Source organism: Nanorana parkeri, unplaced genomic scaffold, assembly GCF_000935625.1.
Source record: "Nanorana parkeri isolate BGI_ZX_2015 unplaced genomic scaffold, ASM93562v1 scaffold1256, whole genome shotgun sequence".
Taxonomy (NCBI): Eukaryota; Metazoa; Chordata; class Amphibia; order Anura; family Dicroglossidae; genus Nanorana; species Nanorana parkeri.
The window spans coordinates 576389-598756 of record NW_017307524.1 but is presented as its reverse complement, the minus strand read 5'-3'; the positions used below and the strand labels follow the sequence as shown (position 1 = coordinate 598756).

Here is a 22368-nt window from a genome sequence, read left to right as displayed (position 1 = left end):
AACAGATTTGAAAAGGTTTTCAATAAGCAGAGAAACGAGTTAATAATTACCTTAAACTCCGATAACCATTCCTCAACAACTCCTCTCTCTGTGGACAACATCTTCCCACATCTAGCAGTTTACAGTTGGCCTCCTGAAAGAAAATAAAGAGATAAGCATGTTGCTATGTACCTTTGTACTATGTCTGCTCATTAAAGAGAAGTAAAATTACAAGTTCCTCTTTTGTTGAATGTGTTTGGCACTAACAAGTCAAGGCAAATTTCGGGAGGTTTCCATAAAAGGTGAAAAAAGAAAAGGAGGAGATTGTTGTATTTTCAGGTTTCTATGTGTACAAGTACTCACAATATGTAGCTTTCACGATGTTAAAGCAAACACATCCATCTATTAGCGCTGCTGACCAGGGAGCCAGGGTGAATCATGCAGACAACATTAAGTTAAAATATGCTATAAATAATAAAATAAAACAAGACAACCAGATATTGGCAAAAAATGGCCGCGGCAAATTTTATTGGTATTCCAAATATATATAAAATTATTTATTTTAACTTTATTAACCAACGAGTAATACTTCAAACCCACTCTTTTCCCAGTCATTACAACTCGGGCAAATCCACTTCGCTTAGCTGTAACTTAGTCCCCCTCAATACATTTTTTGAGGTGACAAGCCACATAAAAAAGCCACAACTAGGGAGGGTGTTTGCTGACCTGTGTTCCGAACTGGTGCGTTATCCTCTGAGGTAACCTTTATTGGTATTCCTCGAGGCGATTCTTCATGCCCAAAATTCCCGCTCTTTTCCCGACTTAGGAGTCTTAAGGAGATTTTTAAGCTTTTTTGTGGGATTCACAGTGGCGAGGGGTTTGGCGCTAAAAAATTTACTTTTTCAAGCAACACTGAAAACAATGCGATTCTTCATCTTGAAATCACCTAGAGCAGGGGTGGGCAACTCCAGCCCTCCAGTTGTAATTTAACTATGAATCCTATCATACCTCTGCCTCTGAGAGTCATGCCTGTGGCTGTCTGCATCGTGCAATGCCTCATGGGACTTGAGGTCCACAACAGCTAGAGGTGCCTACTTTTGACCTAGAGGGGTGATGAATGGCTCTTTTTACTGCTTATTAGCAATATGTAAGTAGTTTAATGTCCATATAGTGTGGGCACAGGTGCACTTTAACTGTAACAGAGAAAGTGGCATCATCCACCTGGTTGTACAAATCTGAACGAATGTACAGAAATGCAAATCCTTTGGTAGACAAAATAGTCTCTGGATTTGTATTTCACCTCTGAATTCAACTGTCAGCCTGGAGTTCATCCTTACTAATATTTTATTCCAAATCCTTAAGCTCCATAATGACTTGAACGAAACAGTCACAAGACTGACCATGAACCCGATAGACTATGAGGCAAACCAAAGTATCATCATTACAGCGACATGATTTCCTCACACACCCTGTGGGATTTGTTACTATGCAGGAGAGGCGCTCAGCTGAGAGAAAACCGTGTGTACCATCTGGGAAGTCTTACACAAAACCGCACAAACAACTTCCTTATTTTATTCCTCAAGAGCTCACTTAGCATAACCGACGCTGGTAAACCCCCCCCCCCAAAAAAAACCCCCATATAAAAAAGAAAAAAAAACTAACATTAAATTAAAGCAGAACTCTAGTTTAAAAAACCCTTGCAGTGGGGCTGCCTCCACACTGCAAGGGTTAAGTGCTTATAGACATAGGGCGAAGGATGTTTATTAGGCTGGGTTCACACCTAGACAACAGCGTTTGTGTGTTTTATACACATAAATCAAATTCCACCTTTTTGTGAGCAGATTGTAGCTCATTGATGTTAATAAGCAAACGTGCAAACACACAGCAAACGTGCGTTTTCAGGCGTTTCCTATTGAGTCTATGGGGCCAAAACGAGCTGAATATATTATGTTCTTTTTCCAGCGACAGGCGTTTTGCTTATTGCGACAGGGCCAATCGAAATTAATGGGATTTTTTTTTAGCGTTTTTTTTTAGGACAGAAAAAAACGCTACAAGACACTCAGGCCTTGTACAAGGCCTTGTAAAGTGTACACATTAGGGGGGAATCTATCAAAACTGGAGCAGACAAAATCTGGGAGCAGTTGCCAATGGCAACAAATCAGCTTCTCTCTTCAGTCTCTTAAGATTTGAAAATGAAAAGCTGATTGGTTGCCATGGGCAACTACTCCAGGTTTTGATAAATTCCCCTCACAATGTCTACAGAGAGGGAAGGAACAAAAAACAGGCAGCTGGTGGCTTTTATCGACCAGTAGGGATGAGAAAAGGTTGGGAATTTTGTTAGAAGTCCAAAATTCAACTTTTTGGCCACCAGACTACACTTCTGAATTTTGCCAAGTCAATTAGTACACATCATCAAAACACCATTACAAACATGATGGCGGTGGCATCATGCTATGGAGATGCTTCTCTGTAGTAGGCCCTGGGAGACTTGGAGGGTATAATGAATACAGAAAAAGTGAGAGAAATACGGAAAGAAAAAAACATAAAAACACCACCAACTACAACAACTTTAAAGCTTAGCAAAAGTGAGGAAAAATCCAAAATTTTGAGTTGTTACTGAAAAGAGGAAAAGAGAAGGAGGAAACATTTTACAACAGAATTTGGTGGCAGCTCTATCTAATGGTGCCCATACATTGCACGATTATCGTACGAGAATTGCGGGAAATCCCACGATTGTACGATAATCGCACAGTGTATGGACGGCATGCGACCGTTTCTACTGTACGGTCACACGTCTTCCGTCGAACAAGCAGGCTGGAAAACCTGCCGGGAATCGTACGATTCACGGCGAGTTAGTGGCCTGCTTGTTCAACAACTGCCGAACGGGCCGGTGTGCGCACGCGATTGCTACGATAGCAAGTACAATCTGCCTGTCCAAGATGGGTAGATCGTACGTTTTTTTAAGTACTTTACAACAGAAGTCTTGCAAGGGTTGTAAAGTGTATGGCCACCTTTACACAGCATTCCCCTCACTTGCTGTTGTGTCGATGGGACGGGAAGGAAAATTTCCCCCAATGGTTCACAGATGGCAAAAAATAAAAAACGTGCTTTCCCAATTTCCCTCCTTTGCCCTTCATAACTGCTTCTCCCTGTAGTGACACAGGAGTCAGAGGGACAAACCATCGTGTCCTGAAGAATCTGCAGCCCTAGAACTGGCTCTTCTATTGCAGGACGTGGCCATTTAGAATTTTTGACAAGACTCACGAGGTCGCTTTAATTGCCCCAATATACCTCATCCAATGGTTCACCAGTGCAAGGCTGGTCTCTACCCTGCCAAATCCACTTTGCTGTGATCTGTTTATCTGCACGGCTTCCCATGAAAATCTGAACCTGGATCAGTGTCCTTGGTTGCCTAGTGCCAATACACTTCACTAAGCCTGACTGGAGGCCACATTCCACACATGTAGGCTCCAACAAGCTTCTTAGACTCCTAGGCAACCACTTCAGATTTCATCCATTCCCAAGGATACCAGTCATGGCTAAAGCACAGTCACCCTCCTGAGCACAGTGGATTCTTAACAAAAAGAGCATCATTGCCGTTACTAGGCATGAGGAGATTGAATGTTGTTGTGCACACTCATACATTAGGCATTCAGCCCCTGCCATATGGCTGGCTTATTTATATGTGCACTTTCTTGTGCTATCATAGCAGTGCCTCATTGTTTATGGTGACTAAATGAGGTTTGTGAATTTAAAGCAGAGATGGAAAGAAAAAAAATGAAGAAAAACAGAAGAGGAGGGGGAGGAAAAAGAAAAAATGTGGAAGCTCCATGTACGCCCCGAGTGTCCTCAATTCAAAGTCGGATAGTACTGAGGCACTCACATGACTTGATCATGATGCATCCGGTCACTTCCTGCGAGTGCCTACACCTATCTAAGGCATACATCTCAAAAGACCAAACTGTCTTGTTCCTGCAAGTATATAGCAAGGTAGTGTATTATAGCTGCACTCCAGGCACAAACTTTCATTTAAATATTTTACTCAATAGCCACAAAGCATACAAATCCACTTTGAACCAAATGCGTTTGTAAACAGTTATCAAAAAGCAGCATTGACATCAGTGTGCAGTTCATAGCCTGTGCAGATCACAGAGTGGCAGGAGGAGCCCAGAAGGCCCACCCACTACAAGCTGCCTGAAGAAAAACTATAGGAGGGGGCGGATACAAGACCAGTCACCCTACACAAAACAGAGCAGCACTGACTGGTCTTTATTACAGGAAGCTCCTGCACACAGTCAAACTTTCACACTGGATTACTACACAGATCTGGAGGAAATAAACAAGATACATTTAAGAATACATTTGCCTCTTATAAAATCGGGACAATATTTGTTGATACCCGAGTGGAGCTTTTAGTCACTGCTCTATTTATATCACCATCATCACTTGTACGTCAATCCTGACAGAATTCTGTTCTCATAGCCGACAGACTGGTGTTCACTTGCAAGCATGTAAGGAACAGGCTGAGACAGTTTAAATGGAAAATCTATATGGACTAAAAATACATAAAATTGACAAATATATAAATATTTCAGACAAAACATTTTGCAATTTTATTAAAAATTACCTTGTTATGTCAATCTGTGGTCAGCCATGAATTTCTAACGTTTATATTTTTCCTCTCGTAACCATAAAGCTTACAGACAGGATATTACGGACTCCTCTACCCTCCCAATTTACAGTCTTAACAGCTCTCCCAGAAGTCAGGAGAGAGCCTGAAGTGAAATTATAGACCTCTTTCCATCAAAGGCCGTAGATTTACAAGACAGACTTTGAGACTCATATGCGGTGTGAGTATACACGTTGAAAAAAAGAGATGCCAAGTGTGCAATGCTTATTTCAACAATGGATCTTCTCTAGGCGTCAGGGAAGAACCCCCAATTTAGCACCCTAAGATTTCAGCTTATGCAATGGAAAGGAGGACTATCAATAGATACAACAGAGAAGCAGGCAAGGATTTCCTAGGTTTACTACAATTATACAGTTGACCTGTAGGGAGCCCTTATTTTCCTGTCGTATAAATGGTAATTATGCGACATGCCTCTTGACATTTCTGACACTTGCATTGCAATTGTGTAATGCTTCAAATAAAGTTGAAGCCAATCTCCAGGTAAAAAACCAAAACCAAAACTATCCCCAATGTGGGGTTAGCAATGCACTGCAAGGGTTCCCTGCTCTGTATTTTCTAGGGTAGCTGTGTGAAGGACTTTTTATTACCCCGATCCCCGCTCACCTCTCCGCGACGGCTTGTATGGCCCGTCGTATGGCGACGGCCCTTCAATGTGCTGATGCAGGGCTACGACACGGTGTGGTCAGTGGGCGTCCAAACAATGGAACGGCAGTGGGCAGAAGAAGCAGGCATCGGAGCCTGGGGGAATCGGGCAAGTTAAAGTGCTCTGCACAATACCCCTAGACCAAAACAAGCAGCTAATCCATGCAGTGCGAGGGTAGCCCCACTGCAAGGGGGGTTATGGTTTGTTTCTTACCTGAAGATAGGCTTTAATGTGTGAAAATAGTCACTGCTGTTCTAATGAACCTCTAACTTGTAAATCATCGACCCAGAACAAATAATCAAATCAGGAAAGTCAGAAATGTCAGAAGTGTATCTGAATGCTTGTTCCGGATCAGTAGCTTCCTGAAGCCAGAGAGTTAGAAAAAGAGCCAGGGAACCAGCATATTCAAAGTAATGGCCTCCATGTTTCTTCCACAATAGGTCATTTTGAGTAACTAAGTTAAAAAAAAAAACTCTATATATCAGCTGACACTTTTTGAACTCCTTTTGCGCCATTTTTACGCTGTGACAGTCTACCTGAGATCCTAATTGCATTCAGCAAGTCGTCTTAAGCTGGGATGTTAAATCATAACATTTCATTCCATCTGCATGCTGTTTATAATCAGGGTTAAATGAGAGAGGCTATAGATGTGCAATGAGTATCTTCCATGTCACGCACCTGGATGTGCCACTGGGAACAGACAAAAAGCCGGGGGAATGCTTATATTATAGAACGACGAATAGCTGAATTCTAACACAACCCTCTTAGCATCCTTCTTGTACTGCGCTTGGAGCTCGTAAGAGCTCATTACTCAGATACCAAGCAGTAATCTGAGCTACACCATTTCCACAGAAAATAGGAGTTACACAATTTGAGAATTACACATACATACATACATACCACCCACACACTAATATACAAACATACATATATAAACACATATAAGGGAGCATGGACAGCTGACACTGAGATATATATAACCAAAAGGAAACAGTTTAACCACTTCAAGACCAGGTGTTTAGACCCCCTTCCTGGCCAGGCCATTTTTCAGTGTTCAGCGCTTTAGTTAATCAAGTGGAAAAGGAGCGGGCACTTGTAACACTGTGAACAGTCTTGACCGAGGAGCAGCAGCAACGGAGGTACAGGGGGGGGAGCGGGGGATTTCAGAGTCAGCGGCCGCAGTCTCTTCTCCCCTCCTGTGCCGTCTACAGCGGTCTGTGAAAGGGACACAGACAGCTACAGCCCGCACCAGCAAGGAGAAGAGACTGCAGCTGCGACTCTAATATCTGCCGCTGCTCCCCCCGTACCTCAGCTGCCAGCAACGAATCGAAAATCAACTAATCGATGGTGGGAATAGTTGCCAACTAATCTCAATCAATTTAAATCGATTAGTTGTTGCAGTTCTAGTAGTTTAAAAAAAATTCAAACTGTTAACCCTTAACCTGATACCATTTCTGGACCCACCTACTCTCTTAATATTGTCCTTTACCCCTAATAGCATCCCAGGACTATGAGAGAGCGAGAGAGGGGAAGAGAGCACGCAAAAGCAAAAAAAAGAGGGGAAGGGAAGAGAGCATGCAAAAGCAAAAAGGCGGGGGGAGAGCGCGCAAGAGCGACAACCATTCTACCATAGAAAAAGATTCCCGTCTCATTAAAAAGTAGACTACTGAGAAGTGTTGAACAATAAACGCTTTATGATTGGACCACAGCCAAATGCAGTCCAGAACCTGACACCATTATTTACATCTGGACCCACTGCCTCCAATATGCCATACTAGTACAGGAAACATCCATCAATATAAAGAAAGTAGGGAATGTTCCTATTGCCTTATGGAAGTATTGCTCATTTTCCTGGTTTACTCCTGCCCAGTTATGTCAGGTATGGGTGAATAACATGTGAATAGAAAGCGCAAGTCTGCAAGGAGGCAGTTTCTCCATTAGGACATGTGGGGGAATAAAAAGCCATCGATGTGTAGCATCAATCGGCCCCCCCACTCACTATGGTGAAGTGCTGCACAGCCTGCCATAAGTCACGTTCAGGGTGAAAGTAAATAAGGGACAGCACTCCAAATATGATCCTATTTTATATTTTGATTTTCACCCGCTAAGCTCCTCCTGCAGAGGCATTTCATCCAAACACACAATATGACAAACATAAAAACCCCAAACTTTTTACTAAATGTGTGACTATTACTACAGCCACAAAACAGAAATGTGTACAAGGTTACCAACTGATCTGCAGCCTGTTGTGGTGAATACACTGCACAGGGATGAGCCTACATAACTATGGACAGCCATACCGTGAGAATAGATCCTAAGCTAAATGAGGAAAATGGGGAATTAGCTTTAAATAGCCATTTTCCAGCCTTATCAGCAAAGCTCATAGTTTCCAGAGTTTGCCATCTGTCCACGGGTTCGTAGGTTTCCATTCTTCCACAGCTACCAGGAGTAGGGCATGTACAACAATATGACAATGCAGACAGCAAGGAAGCATTGTGTTCTAACTCCTAACAAATAACGCACAGGTTAGTGGAATCACACCACATCAAAGTCAGATGAATAAATTGTCTGCCGTGCTGAACGCAAATGGCGAAAACCACAAACTCAACAGCATGCAACAGCCCTTATGTTGGCAATACACATGGGCAATTTTGAAGCATTACTATTGAAACTGATGTTGGCACCCTACTGGCGCATATCCTTCCGATATAATGTGTGCGTACTGTTGCAAACATGTCACCGATGCCTGCCACTAATCAGTCTGCAGGTTTCCCTTTCCCTGCTCGGTCACAGATTACCTGAGGGACAAAACCTACGAGTGTTCCTCAACTGCAGCAGAGAAAAGGAATTAAGTCTCTTCCCCTGCTAGACTGTGCTGTGTGACGTGGCATAGCTGCGTAAATTGAATAGACAAAAATATAAATTCTGACGCAGCTTGCCTGGAGACCAGCTCAGTCTCTAAATCCATTCTTCTATCAGCCTGCAGCCTTCTATCCTGCAGGAGGACATTGCAAGGCTGCAAGAAGATGCAACACTGCCAGATAACCTGGGTTTAATGCATTGCACAGGGCATTCATCCCAACACTGGGAGCTTGCCTACAGGAGAAGGAAGCAAAGGGGCTGACCACAACATTGAACTGCTGCTCCTTCACTGTCCATTTATAAGCTGGAGTATGTCTAGTGTTTAAAATGAACCTGCCATGATAGAAATAAGGAGCTTGCCCTGCCAGCTTATTTTTCGAGGTGGAGAATTTGGAGCCTTCATCCTCTCCCCTTCCTTCACTGATTAGTGAGTAAGAAGCCGGAAACGGTTATGCCTTGGAGAAAAATGACAGAGTGCATCATCAAAACCAGTGTAGCAATCACAGCTGGCATTTTTCTAACTGGTTAGATTACTTTTAACTGCAGTGGAAAAAATGAGGTCACTGGCATAATGACATAGCTGTGCTGCCAGGACAAGGTTCCCATATTTAGTGGCATAGAGGCTCTAATCACAGCAGTGACCGATTCTAGGGAGGTTTGGGTTGGTTAGTAAAAAAAAAAAAAAGTGAATTATGCACAGCAATTATACCAAAGAAAATCTGAAAGAAGATGGTAGGGCAGAGAGGGGAAGTCAATGTCCAATGCAGTGATGCTGGCCTACATGTACCCTAATCTGATTTTGCATAGCAAAGTGCAGCGAAGAGGCTCTGTCCAGTCAGAGTCTCAATCCTAAATTTTGCAACTGGGCTTTTACTTCTTAAAGTGGAACTAAACACAAAATGTAAGCATTTGCCATGTTGTAGGGATCATTTAGAAAAGTTATTTGTGCCCAAGTAGTATACTGAAAAATCTACTTCTGTCTGAAATACCTCCTGATCACGTACAGAGCACTTCCTCCTAGGCACAACTCTGTCTATAGCAGTGGTTCTCAACCTTTCTAGTGCCGGGACCCCTTGGTAACATTTGCCAAGTTGTGGTGACCCCCAACAGTAAAATGTAGGGATGACGCGGCTGCTGCAGCGACATCTGGCGGCGTGGCGGGAGAACTGACACTGTTGCGCTAGGAGAGGGCTGTGGAGGACTCTTACCTTATTGTTTATTTTTTTATAATTTGTTTCTCATTTCTTTATAATCGCTTTTTTTATTCTTTTATTTTTATTTCTTTAATAAATTGTATCTATTTTTTTTCCACTTTATTGCTATCACACAGAGGTAACAATCCCCTGTGTAATAGCAATTGGAGGTGAGTGTCTATAGCCTCATGAATGTATATTTACAGTGTAAGATCTCAGGTACTGCAAGTCTTAGTAGATTTGGAGGGAAATTTGGTGAGGTTACTACTGTGCCGTTCTTGAAGGATCTGACATAAGGAAGCATTGTTTTCATGGGAAGGATGTCTAATGAATAAGTGGTGCTTTAAAATAAGCACTGTAATGATAGCTCAAAATATGTACTCAAAGAAAATACACCACGCTAGATTTCTGCATGTGCCCAAGCAATAAACTAGGCGATGTTCGATAATAATCCCACCAAGAGCAGAGATGTAGTGCGGAGATGACATGTTTTATAACCGCTGGGTACTGAAGGGCCACAGTGCTAACAACGTATTCACTTCCTGACAAAAGCTGGCCAATAATACACAGGAAGTAGGAAACATCTCATATGGTGACTGTTGTGATGGAAACCATCAGAATTTCTATGAACTATTCAGACACGAGCCTTTCCTTGCAACATAGAGGCCCTGCCTCAAAGTTGTGCAAAGCCACTGTCTGTATGCAGGAAGCACTTACACAACAGATATCGCTTTTATAAAACACAAAAAAACATGCAATCAAAAAAAAAAAGCCCCTTGAAAGATCTGCTACTAAAATGTATGAGAAGCTGCCTAGTTACCACAGCATTACCATTCATCATGTACACAAAACACAGATGATTCATGGAAACCAGAACAAAAGACAAAAAAGACATTTTACCTTTCACTCTGCTCTAGGAAAACGACACAAAGAATCTAATGTGCCTGCCTTCAGCAACATGTAAAACAGAATAAATAAAAGAGAAAGAACAAAACAAAATAAAAAAATCTTAGATGTAAAAGCATTTTTTCTACAGGTAGGATTCAAAGTATTATTTGCCATATAATATCGCAAAAACCCATAAAGAGCTATTCTGTTTAGAAAAAGCATAGAGGGGAGAAAGACAACATTTCAAGCAGTGGTGTCCAAATTATAGGGGCCCGAGGGCTACAACTGAATTCAAGTCGCGTGGAGGGCAATATCTACGGTATATTAACAAATGAATACACGTCTTTGGTGGGGAGGCCAAACAAGACTTGCAAAAAACAAGACTTGCACGACGTGCGGCTATTTTAGCGATCCGCCCGGCGTGACTGGGATGCCATTAGAAAATAATGGCACCCACAGCACGATCGGTTCACACCTTGACGACCCATGACCATGCAAAATCGTGCATGATTGCCGCACTGTGAGGTGTCGCCTAGGTGTGAACCTAGCTTGAAGACCCCATTCCATTCACACTTGTGTAGAAAGTGAAAAAACACGTAAAATCACGCAGTTATTGGTGCCCCAAAAACACGCCAACAAGTGTGCATTTTTTTATGTGCCGAGACGTGCAAAAATAAAAGCGCAGTTTTAAAGGTTGCACTTCTTTGCCATGTTTGTCACACGTAGCACAGACCACTGAAAAAGTATAGGCTTCAATAAACACAACGTGGGATATGGCACATTACTAGTGGGAATCGGGGCCAAGAGTGACAAAAGCAGCAGAAATCATCGGCTCCATCACACCCTAGAAGGAGAAAGAAAAAAAAAAAAAAGGACTTGGCTGGAGTTAGACGTTAAGATCTGTAGAGAAAAGGGTTGTTTACGCTTTCAGAGTTTAAGATGAAGCTGAAGATGAAGCCAGTGCGCTACTCTACACGTGTGCAGCAAAATGTACTGTGGGCTTAGCCGCCAGAACATGCAAAGCAATCCTTTTAATTTTGATATCAATGTTTTTAGAACAGATCACTGAAGCATGCAAAGCAATTATCAATTTAAAATGAGAACATTTCAAAATGTTGGTATAATTATTACATCTCTAGTTCCCACATATTAACCATTACCACTTCATGATTATTACAATTTACCCTCTAATTTCTCAAGTCTCCGACTCCCCCTCCACACCAAAGGGTCACCAACAGGAAAAATATTGCATTCAGAAACGTCGATTGTAGTGGATATATGTGATAATGGTAGTCCATAAGCCACGTATTCATTATTTCACAGGTCTTTATTAAATATTCCCCCCACATTTACATGCAGAGTAAGTGGCCTCTCCCACCACGGACCAGGATTCTAACCTCCGACCCCTGTATCACATCTGATTCCAGTAATGACAGGAGGAAGAAATCAAAAGCACACGGGCGACAGGCATTTAAGTCTCCCAGAAGTGTTGAATACTAAGCAGTCTGATGGAGACCGCAGCACTGAAGCAGAGGGAAGGTAGCAAACACAGGCCGCCAGGGATGGGATTAGAATATCTTTTCTTTTGCAGGGAGCCGCTTTATAGTGCATTTTTTTTGGTAAAGTACTAACAGGAACTCTAAGGCAAATATGATTTTTGTACTTGCTGTAAAATCCTCTGCATTGACTGGAAGACTGATGTTTAAACCCTGACTGCTGGGTTATAGTGCTGCTTGCATGAGTAGTATATTAGGCACAACAGAAAAACAGCCCGCCAACCCGCTGCAGTTTTTTTTTGCCTAATGTCAAGAAGATAGGACTTAGATTTCCTGTGAGAATAAAAACAAACACTACTTTTCTGCTGTGGATCTTCTAGCAAGCCGCTGGCTGGGTGACAAGTTGGATAAGAGAGATCTTTGTAATCCCCCCAGTCCAGCCATCGAGTGCATGCAGCTTCCAGCAGTGAATGGGTTTGGCTGCAACAGCCTTGCTGTCACATGCAGGGCAGTCTATGAGTTTTTCTACTCCTAAAGTATGAAACGCCCAAAGCTAGCCAGCTGGTCACAATACTTCTTTTCAGGCCAGGCACAGCCCTGGTCCCTACCCAAGGCTTCCTGTTTCTAGATGGGGAAAGATCTCCTGTAGACCATAAGTACAGTGAGGAAATTATTTGATCCCCTGCAGATTTTGTAAGTTTGCCCACTTACAAAGAAATGAAAGGTCTATAACATTTTATCATAGGTGTATTTTAAATGATATTGACAGAATATACACCAAAAATAATTTTAAGCTGGGCATACATGGCTCAAATTGTAGGCCATATATCTGCTGAAAGGTAGACATGATTGGCTAGCCTTACTGCTACAGTAGGGATTGTTCAGCATCAACAATACTTTAACCCCTTCATGACTGAGGCCCTTTTTTCAATTTTTGCACCCATGTTATATTCCACATTTTAGGCCTGAAAATGACGTAAAACCCCCCAACATTATATATTTTCTGAATGCCAAGACCCTATAGAATAAAATGGTGGTAGTTGAAAATGTTTATGTTGCGCAATATTAGCGCAACTCCTTATTAAACCCCAAAATTTAGTGACAAATTTAATTAAATGCCCCAAAACACAACAAATTACCCATTTTTTAAATGAAATATAAAAGATGAGGTTACAACGAGTAAAACGATACCCAACATGCCCAGTTTACAGATTGCGTGCTGCTCAGTGATCCGTTTTGGGTTTGTTAGCGATACCTTTCAATACAGGCACAATGTCCAGTTTCCCAGCTCCCAAATACATTCCAATATGCAATTTTCACAAGGCTGTGCTGAATTTTTTGCACCGAAATGAAAGTGAAAAAGGAGGAAGAAAAAAATAATTATGTTTGGCTTGCCATATGTACTGGCACTGGCTGTCAGTGGTCAGAAGTCCAACAAACAGAACCTGGGAAAGTGGAGTTTGCGTTTTTAAAGACAAAATGAAGTATATGAAAGAAACTATAGGCTATAGTAGGCTATAGAGCCGCCGATCGTGTGTATGTGAAACAGCCGGTAACGGCTCTTTGCATTGAACGGGCTTTTACTGCCGTGCGTGAGCAGAAAAAAAGATGCCGTCTGGAGATGGCAACACGCAAATGCGAGTCTGCCGTCTGTCCGTTTTTTGCAACGGATGGACGGCAACAGGTTAATAAATAAAATAAAAAAGTCCCCCAACCTATCCCCCACGTGTGCTCAGCACTTTCCATTCATTCATCTTGAACCTTCAGGCTAGGTTCACACCTGGGAGACTGCTGACGGCATGGCAAATTGTGCACAAAAAAAACCACACGGATTCGCCCACCACAGCCAATGGCACCCCAGTCGTACCGGGCGTATCGCCCGTGCCGCTGAACACAAATCAAAGCTAAAAAAAAGTAGCGCATTGTGTCTCGCAAAAAAAAAAAAGGTACTTGTACTTTTTTTGTAGCGATTGCTGCGTGGATGTAACCCCATTGAAATCAATGGGGCCGCACGGCAACCGCTGTGTGCAATAGCACGCGATCACGGGACACGCGTCCCGGGTGTCGCATAGGTCTGAACCGAGCCTCAATCTACAAGCTCGTACTATGAAACTCTATAAGATGAATTTGGAGCATGGACCCATGATCACAACACTGGCAGGACATTTTTCACAAGCGTCTCTGCAATCTTTTCAGCAATACCTCGCTAGATTAGAGGTAGGCAAGTATAATATATAGGGATGTCAAAGCACATTGACCACCTGGCTCCTGGGAACTACGCTCTATTACTCTAGACAGTGGTGTTAGACGATTTCCCTCCTAAAAAGATCAACAATAAATTGTTCTTAGATCAGAGGTCTACAAAATATGGAATAATAATATTTTGGTACCAAATGAACATGGCCAGAAACATGCAACTCTGATCCAATCACCTCTGACAATGTACTTTGGCACAGAATCTGCCCTATAAGATTAAAGAACGCTCAGGTCACACAAGCATCCCTGTTCAGGCTTGAGAAGGAAAAAAGGAGCAGCACACATACTGTAGACAATCCTATCTCAGGGGGAATTAACGATCAGACAAGGTTTTCCAGCCAGTTTAATCACCTTCCTCCCTGAAATCTGCCTGGCAGGACTGTCAGCAGTCGCCCGACGGGACTTTGATTAAAGAAACTTATCATTTCATGTCAGACCGCACGTATGATGCAGACAGTCCCGGTGATGGCTTTGGAGAATAAAAGCAGCAATCAGACAAGTTTACTATCCTGCCTGATCACTTTCTACCTCCAGGATCTGTGAGTGGGACAGTCATTACCTCATTTTAAATGTACCTCGATACCATCACCAGTGTAAATAAACAAACAAATTAAAAAAAAAAAAAAAAAAACCTGCTATGCAAGTCCATCACTTTTTCTTGGTTGAACAGTGCAAACCAAAAAGACCTGATTTGAATGATGGAGCTGTATTTCTATGCATTAAATGTAAAGGCGTTTGCACAGAGAGGAAGACCATTTACTCAAATACCACCAGATCAGACTCCCAATAGTGGACTACACCCAAAAAGGGATGCATCAGGAAGTGGGTGCTTAGAATAACTGAAGGTCACTTGCTTTTAAATTCAGAAATTAAAAAAAGCATCTGTTCACACTTGTCCAATTAGTACATGAAAACACTGCTGGAAAAATGGACCAAAGTAACTAAATACAGCTGTCCCTTCAGACTAGCCATCTGTCCACAAGAGTACAAATATTTCAGCCACTACATATGAAACCAAACTAAAGAGGTTTTAATAAATGGCTGCATCAGAAATAGTTTGCCAAAGAGCAAATCGGCGCCCAAGTTTGAACTGGGCCTTTAACCATTTGAAGACCAGAGTGTTGTACTCCCTTCCTGGCCAGGCCATTTCTCAGTGTTCAGCGCTGCGGTACTTTCACTGACATTTATTCCATCATGCGACGTTGTACTGAAACAATTTTATACCACTTTTAAATGGTACTATTGATACTATACCATTTTGTGGGGACAGATAGAGCTTTCTTTTGGTGGTATTTAATCTTTTACTATATGAAACAACAAAAAGTACCCTAAATTTTCTAAAAAAAAAACTGTTTCCCTATGAAATGTTATGAAACATTTATCACCCCAATTTTTTTGTAAAATATAAAATATGGGGTCACGTCGGGTAAATGGACACCAAACATGTCAAGCTTTAAAAAATTGCGTCCGCCCGCAAAATAGCAGAAAACAACCACAGCCAAAATTGCGTGTTATTTTACTTTTTTTTTTTTGTGACTGTTTTAGCATCTTTTTTTTTTTATGCTTTAATTTTTTTTTTTAACACTTAACTTTATTGTTATCACATAGGGGACGACTAAGAAATCCCCTATGTGATAGCCAATTTACATGACAGGTCCTCTTTATGGAGACATCATGGGTCTCTAAGACCCCTAATGTCACCTAGGGACCCCCAGAGAAGCTGATGACGCAGAGATCTCACCAGTGTTCTGTACTAGAGATTGAAATTGAATGCAGGAAGCAATATACACAAGGGCTTGAAAAATCCACTCGTCCTCTCGTCTGCAACGAGAGGACGGTGGAGCTCGACGAGTAGCTTCCCTGCCGGCCCGTACAATTACACTGCCAGCCGTGAGATTTACGTTCAAGCGATCAGGCGTTTCTAGAGACGTCCGATCGCTTGTATAGGAGTAGCCGCCGGTCCCGAGACACGCCATGCCAGATGCGGCCAGGTACGGCGCAGCTGCTTTGTGACAGGAGATCAGTACACAATCTCCCTTCAGTCCCCGAATGCAGGAAGTGATGTATATTACTTCCTGCATTCAGTGTCACTCTGCTTCTCTGGGGGTCCCTAGGTGACATTAGGGGTCTTATAGACCCCTGATGTCTCTATAAAGAGGACTGGTCATGTAAATTGGCTATCACATAGAAGGCTTCTTAGTCCCCTATGTGACAGCAATAAAGTTGTGTATAAAAAAAAAAAAGCATAAACACGCAGATATGCGTCGAGCGCTCCTACGTGTGAAAACGACGATTGCGCCTATTGTGCCGCACAGTTTACATATCACTGCGAACGTGGGAGTGCGAGCAAAAATTCTACGGCCATTAATTACTAACAACACTAAACTGATGAGAATAAAAGCGTTTTAAGCGTCGCTTATGGCCAATTTTCAGTGTGGTTGGTTTTTGCGATTTTGCGGGCGCGCGCAATTTTAAGGCTTGACATGTTTGGTGCCCATTTACCCATCGTGATCCTTTTATTTTATATTTTACAACAAATATGGGTCAAAATAGAGGTTTTGTAACATAACGTAGGACAACTTTAAAAATGTACAGTACTTTTTTAATTAAATAGTAAAAAATAACACCCCCCTTGTTGATTATATACCTTCAAAAGAAAGCACTAACACACACACTTTTCTTTAGTTGATTGGGGGAAGGGTAGAAGCCCTACACGGGTAGAGGAAGAGTCAGGAGCTCTTTTTTTTGTGGTACAGTAGAGTCTCTTTCAGGTACTCCATACAATCACAAGACTTCAGAAAAAGAGGTGGTGGCAAGATTACTGACCAAGATCTGCAACTTAATACAGTGCAAAATAAAAAATGTCCACCACCATCTGTAGTGAGGAGCAACTGTACTACAGCCATGATTACACTGTATGGAACCATCCTTGGAGCAAGTTCGCTTATAAAGAGCTTAACTGGCCTCAATATCACTGCCGCAGGAGCGCCGAATCCTAATACTGTATGCAAAAAGTTGGTGTGTGTGTGTCATGTCCCCTCCCGGAACTTCCTATTGGACCTCAAGACCTAAATGGAGGTTACCAGCGCCTGGCCAAGAGAATATGCAGCTGAAGAACATACATGAAATGTCTCAGCTGCCAAGGGATTTTTTTCGGTTAGGCAGCCTCCAAATCTAGACACGGCTTCCAGAATCAATGGCCAGTTTCTGGACCTCTATGCTGACAATATTGCCAAGCAAAACAGCCTGGTCCGATAGCCAGCCCTGCCCGTGACTGGACAAAGAGAGAGCAGAGAAAACCTAGACATCATCCCTCTGCTCTCCTCTTCTGCATTCATCCAGTCGGAGTGCTGGTGTGAAGTGGTATACAAAATACTAATGTTTAAGTGTATGTAACCGCAAACAACTCACTTCTCTTATTTGTTTTCTTTTCGTCTATTATATAAACTGACTGAAAGTATTTTGTAATACGGGTTTGAAAAGTGCACAAATCTGCTGAGCTTATTTAAAAAAAAAAAACTTTCCATGTTCTCCGTCTCTGCTAAACCTAAATCCAAAGAAGTGTTATCAGCCCTGCCCAGTTCACCTCTGAACTACAGAACACCTCCACCCATGTTAAGGAGATGTTCTGTAGTCCTAACTCCTTTTGTCCTAGGTGGACAATGGCGTGTCCATAGATTTAGTATAAACTAGAAAAAAAATGGTACATGCATGAATCTATAACCAGCCTTTATAGCAGGGAGCACATTGGGAAGGCTTACAACAATACAAAACACAAAAATTCCCCAGCCCCAACCTGCCAGCTAGCCTGCAACCAAACAAGTAGCCCTGTCAACAGTATGCGTTAAAATCAGAGGTTTTAGTTGCACAAACTTTTGGCCAAAAATATGGAGAAGCCACACTGCCGCGCCAAGGCACCTCTGCAAAGTGTGGTCCTAACTCTATGTATCCGAGTCTCCAAGTGTGAGCATATTAATGAAGTTGATAAATTAGATGCAGGTGTTCATTAATATGCTCACACTTGGAGACTCAGATACATAGATACAATGTGCGCCCTGCTATAAAGGCTGGTTATAGATTCATGCATGTACCATTTTTTCTAGTTTGACTATTTTTGATTTGGGGGACGCACTGGAGTCCCAGCGTGCATTTTTGGTTGCTGGGCCTCCAGTGCGTCACTGCACCTTATTAGGAGGAGTTGGCTACCTCCAGGTACACCTGCATGTAATTTATCAACTTCATTAATATGCTCACACTTGGAGACTCAGATACATAGAGTAAAAGGTGGCCATACACTGTACAACCATTGCAAGACCTAAAGGTGCCCATACACTGCTCGATTCTCGTACGAGAATCGGGCGAAATCCCGCGATCGTACGAGAATCGAGCAGCGTGAACTAAGACGTGTGACCGTTTCTACTGTACGGTCGCACGTCTTTTGTCGAGCCAACATGTTCGAAAACCCGCCAAGAATCTTACGATTCTCGGCGGGTTTCTAGCCTGCTCGCCCGATAGCTGCGGAACGGGCCGGTGTGCGCACGCGCACACTGCCCGTTCTGCATTGCCGTCATCGGAAGCCCGCCCCTCAGCGGGGCGGGCTTTCGATGATCGCAAGTACGATTGAAAAGCTATAAATATTATACAGTCTGTGAGGAAAATGCTATAGGAAGGAAAGAAGCAAAAAACTGTTTTGACCTTACAAAAAAAAATTATTTAAAAAAAATTAAATCATGTTAACATCTGTTGTTAGAGGTAAAGGACTTGATAATACACGGATGAGCATTAGCGTACAGGGAGCTATGAGGCATATAAATCCATAATATGCACTAAAACCTCAATCCTCATATTAGTTATTTGACCTACATGCAGAGATATTTACTGAAACATCTTCCTTACTTGGAGAAATCAAAAGCACCATAAATCACAAGAATTATAAACCATTACAAAACAAACTACAATGAACTCCACGCCCCACTGCAAGGGTTAAGAAAAATTTCCACCGGAGTTCTTCTTAGGCTGGGTTCACACAATTTTCCGGACCAGATCTGGAACATAGTGCATTGCATTTTTACTGCGATTGGAAATGTTTTATTTTATATATTTTTTTGAGCTTAAAATGGTCTTACAGGTGCGTATCAGACCAGACAAAAGAGGATGAGCAGTATTCTTCTGGTCTGGAACAGAGGCCAGAAATAGCATAGGGATACATTAGGATGCATTTTGGGTCCGGAAACAGTCTGGAGGTAATCTGGATGTGGTGTGAACGGGCCCTTAACCTCCCTGGCGGTCTGATTATTCTTTTTTTTCCTTTTTTGTTCTCAGTTTAGTTTCGTTTTTTTGTTGTCGTTTGTTATTCTTAACTTTTAAAATTCCTGCCGGTTCCGCCCCGTTGAGACGCAGACACTCGCAAGGGACGGAACCCGGAATCAGCCGGAGGACACAGCGGGGATCGTGGACAAGGTAAGAGACGCTAGCTGTAATCCCGAGTTTAGCTCGGGGTTACCGCTTATGGTACTGAAAATTAACCCCGAGCCACACTCGGGAATACCGCCAAGGTGGTGAAGAAAGATCCAGTCATTGCATCATTTGTCAAGTTAAAAATAATAAAATTGGGCTCCCTACTCTCCCCAAACTAAGAGGACCCACCAATCCCTTTTTGGTTTTCCTTCTTGCCCCCATTCCCCCTATCTCAACCTCCCCCCACCCATGTAAACTTGGCGGCCGTTGTTGTGTTTTAGGATAAGTACTGTAGATGACGGCGTAAATGTTACACGACACGGATCACAGATTTGTTATGCTATACGTTACTTTCTGCACCAGCATTATCATAGCAAGCCTTACTAATTTCTCTGCGACGCCATCACCACTGTATATAGTGGTAGCCTTCTTTCCTCGTTTGGCATGAAACCTTTGTATGCTAGACAGTATTGTCACATACAGTCTTTGAGATTACTGGTGATACTTTGTACAGTTTAATTGTTCTAAATGTAAAGATTGTTCTAAATAAAAAAATAAAGTAGCAAATATTAAAATTGTTTTAGGAAACCTAATCATTTGATCTTGCATAACAGAGGCCAGGGAAGCACTGTGCTGTTGAAACCAATGGATGTCATATGCATGATAAATCAGCTCTTATTGATCATAATAAATGAAAGCAAAATGAATGGTTCAAATCGGCAAAGTATCTAGTTACCCAAGCACAAAATGAGAAAAAGGACTAAAACCTAATTATTGATTTTCACATTAAATACAGATTTTTATGAGAGACTCAACCGTGGCAGCTATCCGTTAAATGTATCCAATGCTGAGAAAATACAATAGTAAAATGTATAATCAACTGAAATAAAATACTAAACACATGTGCAAAAACTATAGCCAATATCATAAGTATAGCAAAAAGGGACAGATTATAATGAACGTCATCTATAAGAGAGAGAGAGAGAGCGAGCAGCAGCACTCGGCCCACCATAATCCCTCACTGTGGCACCACACGTGCGACAGAAAGATTAAGATATTTAATCATATTTGGGCCATTTACACTAATGTTTCCTCACGCCGGGAGGCACAATCTCCTTGGAGACCAACACTGATGTCAAATATTTATCAAAATCTCAAACACATGTAGTGTAGTGCCAACGTGCCAGAATTCTTAGCGCATGAATGTTCTCTCTATATTGGCATTATTGGCTTCTCGAGGAACGAGAAAACAAACTAGATTAAGATGGTTTATCTAAATGGTGCTCGTGAATCATAACCGAGAACATTATGAGATTAGCCGAGAATAACAGAACTTTTTTTTACACTTCCAACTCGACTCCCCAAATCCGAGAGTTTTAACAGCAACCAAATTATGGAAACTGTGTCCTTCAAGAGTATTTCCATGTTTGCAGTATAATTGGGATAACACCTACTTTATATTTGTTACATGTTCTCATCCACATTACATAATTTATGTAAATATTTAAAATTTGTTGCTAACATTTTATGTGCTTCTAACTTGCTTAAAAATCCTACAGCGATATTAAAGTCAAAAGGTTTCCAAGCACATTTAAATGCTGAATAAATCACGTATAATAGATGCTGCTCCATGATGTTCAAAAGTTCTAGTTGCCTGCAGAATCAGCTGGTACCCCGAGAACTGACCCATATTTCCTGTTTTAGGGTGGCTCCTTTCCCTTGCGGGGTCCTATGGAGCCACCCTTGTGTGCGCTAGTAAGCTGTATGTGTCTTCACAAATAAACAAAAGCAGAGACACCGGCACTCTGGGGTGAAAAACGACAAACGTCTATTTATTGACGTGCAGCATACCAAGTATTGCAACAAACGTTTCGGGGTCGCACAGGATCCCCTTCCTCAGGCAAAAGCATACGTTTTGCTTTTGCCTGAAGGGGATCCTGTGCGACCCCGAAACATTTGTTGCAATACTTGGTATGCTGCACGTCAATAGACGTTTGTTGTTTTTCACCCAGGAGAGCCGGTGCCTCTACTTTTGCTCATATTTGTGACGACTGCCATCCGTCGACTACCGTAGCACCCGCTTCTTGAAAAGGGATCGTGCGGTCAGGAGTGCGATGGGACTATGGACTTTCCACAAATAACAGACACAGCAAGGCAATCCACTCCCCTGCTCCCTCCCACCTCCAAGCTAATAGATGGAGAGCAGCTGAAGATGGCTTCCTCCTTTGTGATCTTGTACTGAACAGGAAGTTCAGGGAACCTGAGCAGAGAGAGTTAGAGCCAACCGTTTGGAAACATGTCAACTAAGTGTTTGGGCAAAACTGTAAAGAAATACTTTGCTGGGCAATGTATATGTACACTGGTACCTCAGTTCACAAACTTAATTAGTCCACCATTCTGGTTGCGAACTGAATCAAACGGTGATCAGACCACGATCTCGACTAGAGGAAGCCACAACCATGTGTCAAGAGCGGGGAAAATGGCTGTGCTTGCGTTTGCACCCGATGCGGAGTTTGCTAACGTAAGCTAAATTTCTCCGAACTTCTTGTTCCCGAAGCGAATTGTTTGCGAACAGAAGCGTTCGTGAACCGAGGTACCACTGCATATGAATTATAAAAAAAAAAAAGATTTAAGAGTGTAATAATACTTTACATGTCTTCTTCACTTATGTAAAGTCCATCTTAATCTGCCAGTCCAACCAACACCACCCTCTCCCACAGGTTGACAACGCTGCTGTCCAAGGGGGACTATGCTGCTCTTCCATAGACGCAGACTGAGCATAGTCACCTTAATGCTCTGTCCACATCTCTGCAATGCAGGAGCACATTCTTGCACGTGACCCTGCATCGCATGAAATTGCACGTTGCACTGTGGTGTTATTTGTTAATGAACACCCCCCCCCCC

At 42.3% G+C, this 22368-nt stretch overlaps 1 protein-coding gene across 1 annotated transcript in view; it reads right to left on the bottom strand.

Moving 5' to 3' along the window:
- FAM126A (family with sequence similarity 126 member A) overlaps positions 1–22368 on the bottom strand; it is an 85074-nt gene that overhangs the window by 56894 nt on the left and 5812 nt on the right. Inside the window, exon 2 of the mRNA XM_018568870.1 lies at positions 51–133. Within this exon, the coding sequence (XP_018424372.1) occupies positions 51–101 (51 nt within the window). The 5' untranslated portion in view covers positions 102–133. The remainder of the gene's footprint in view (positions 1–50; positions 134–22368) is intronic.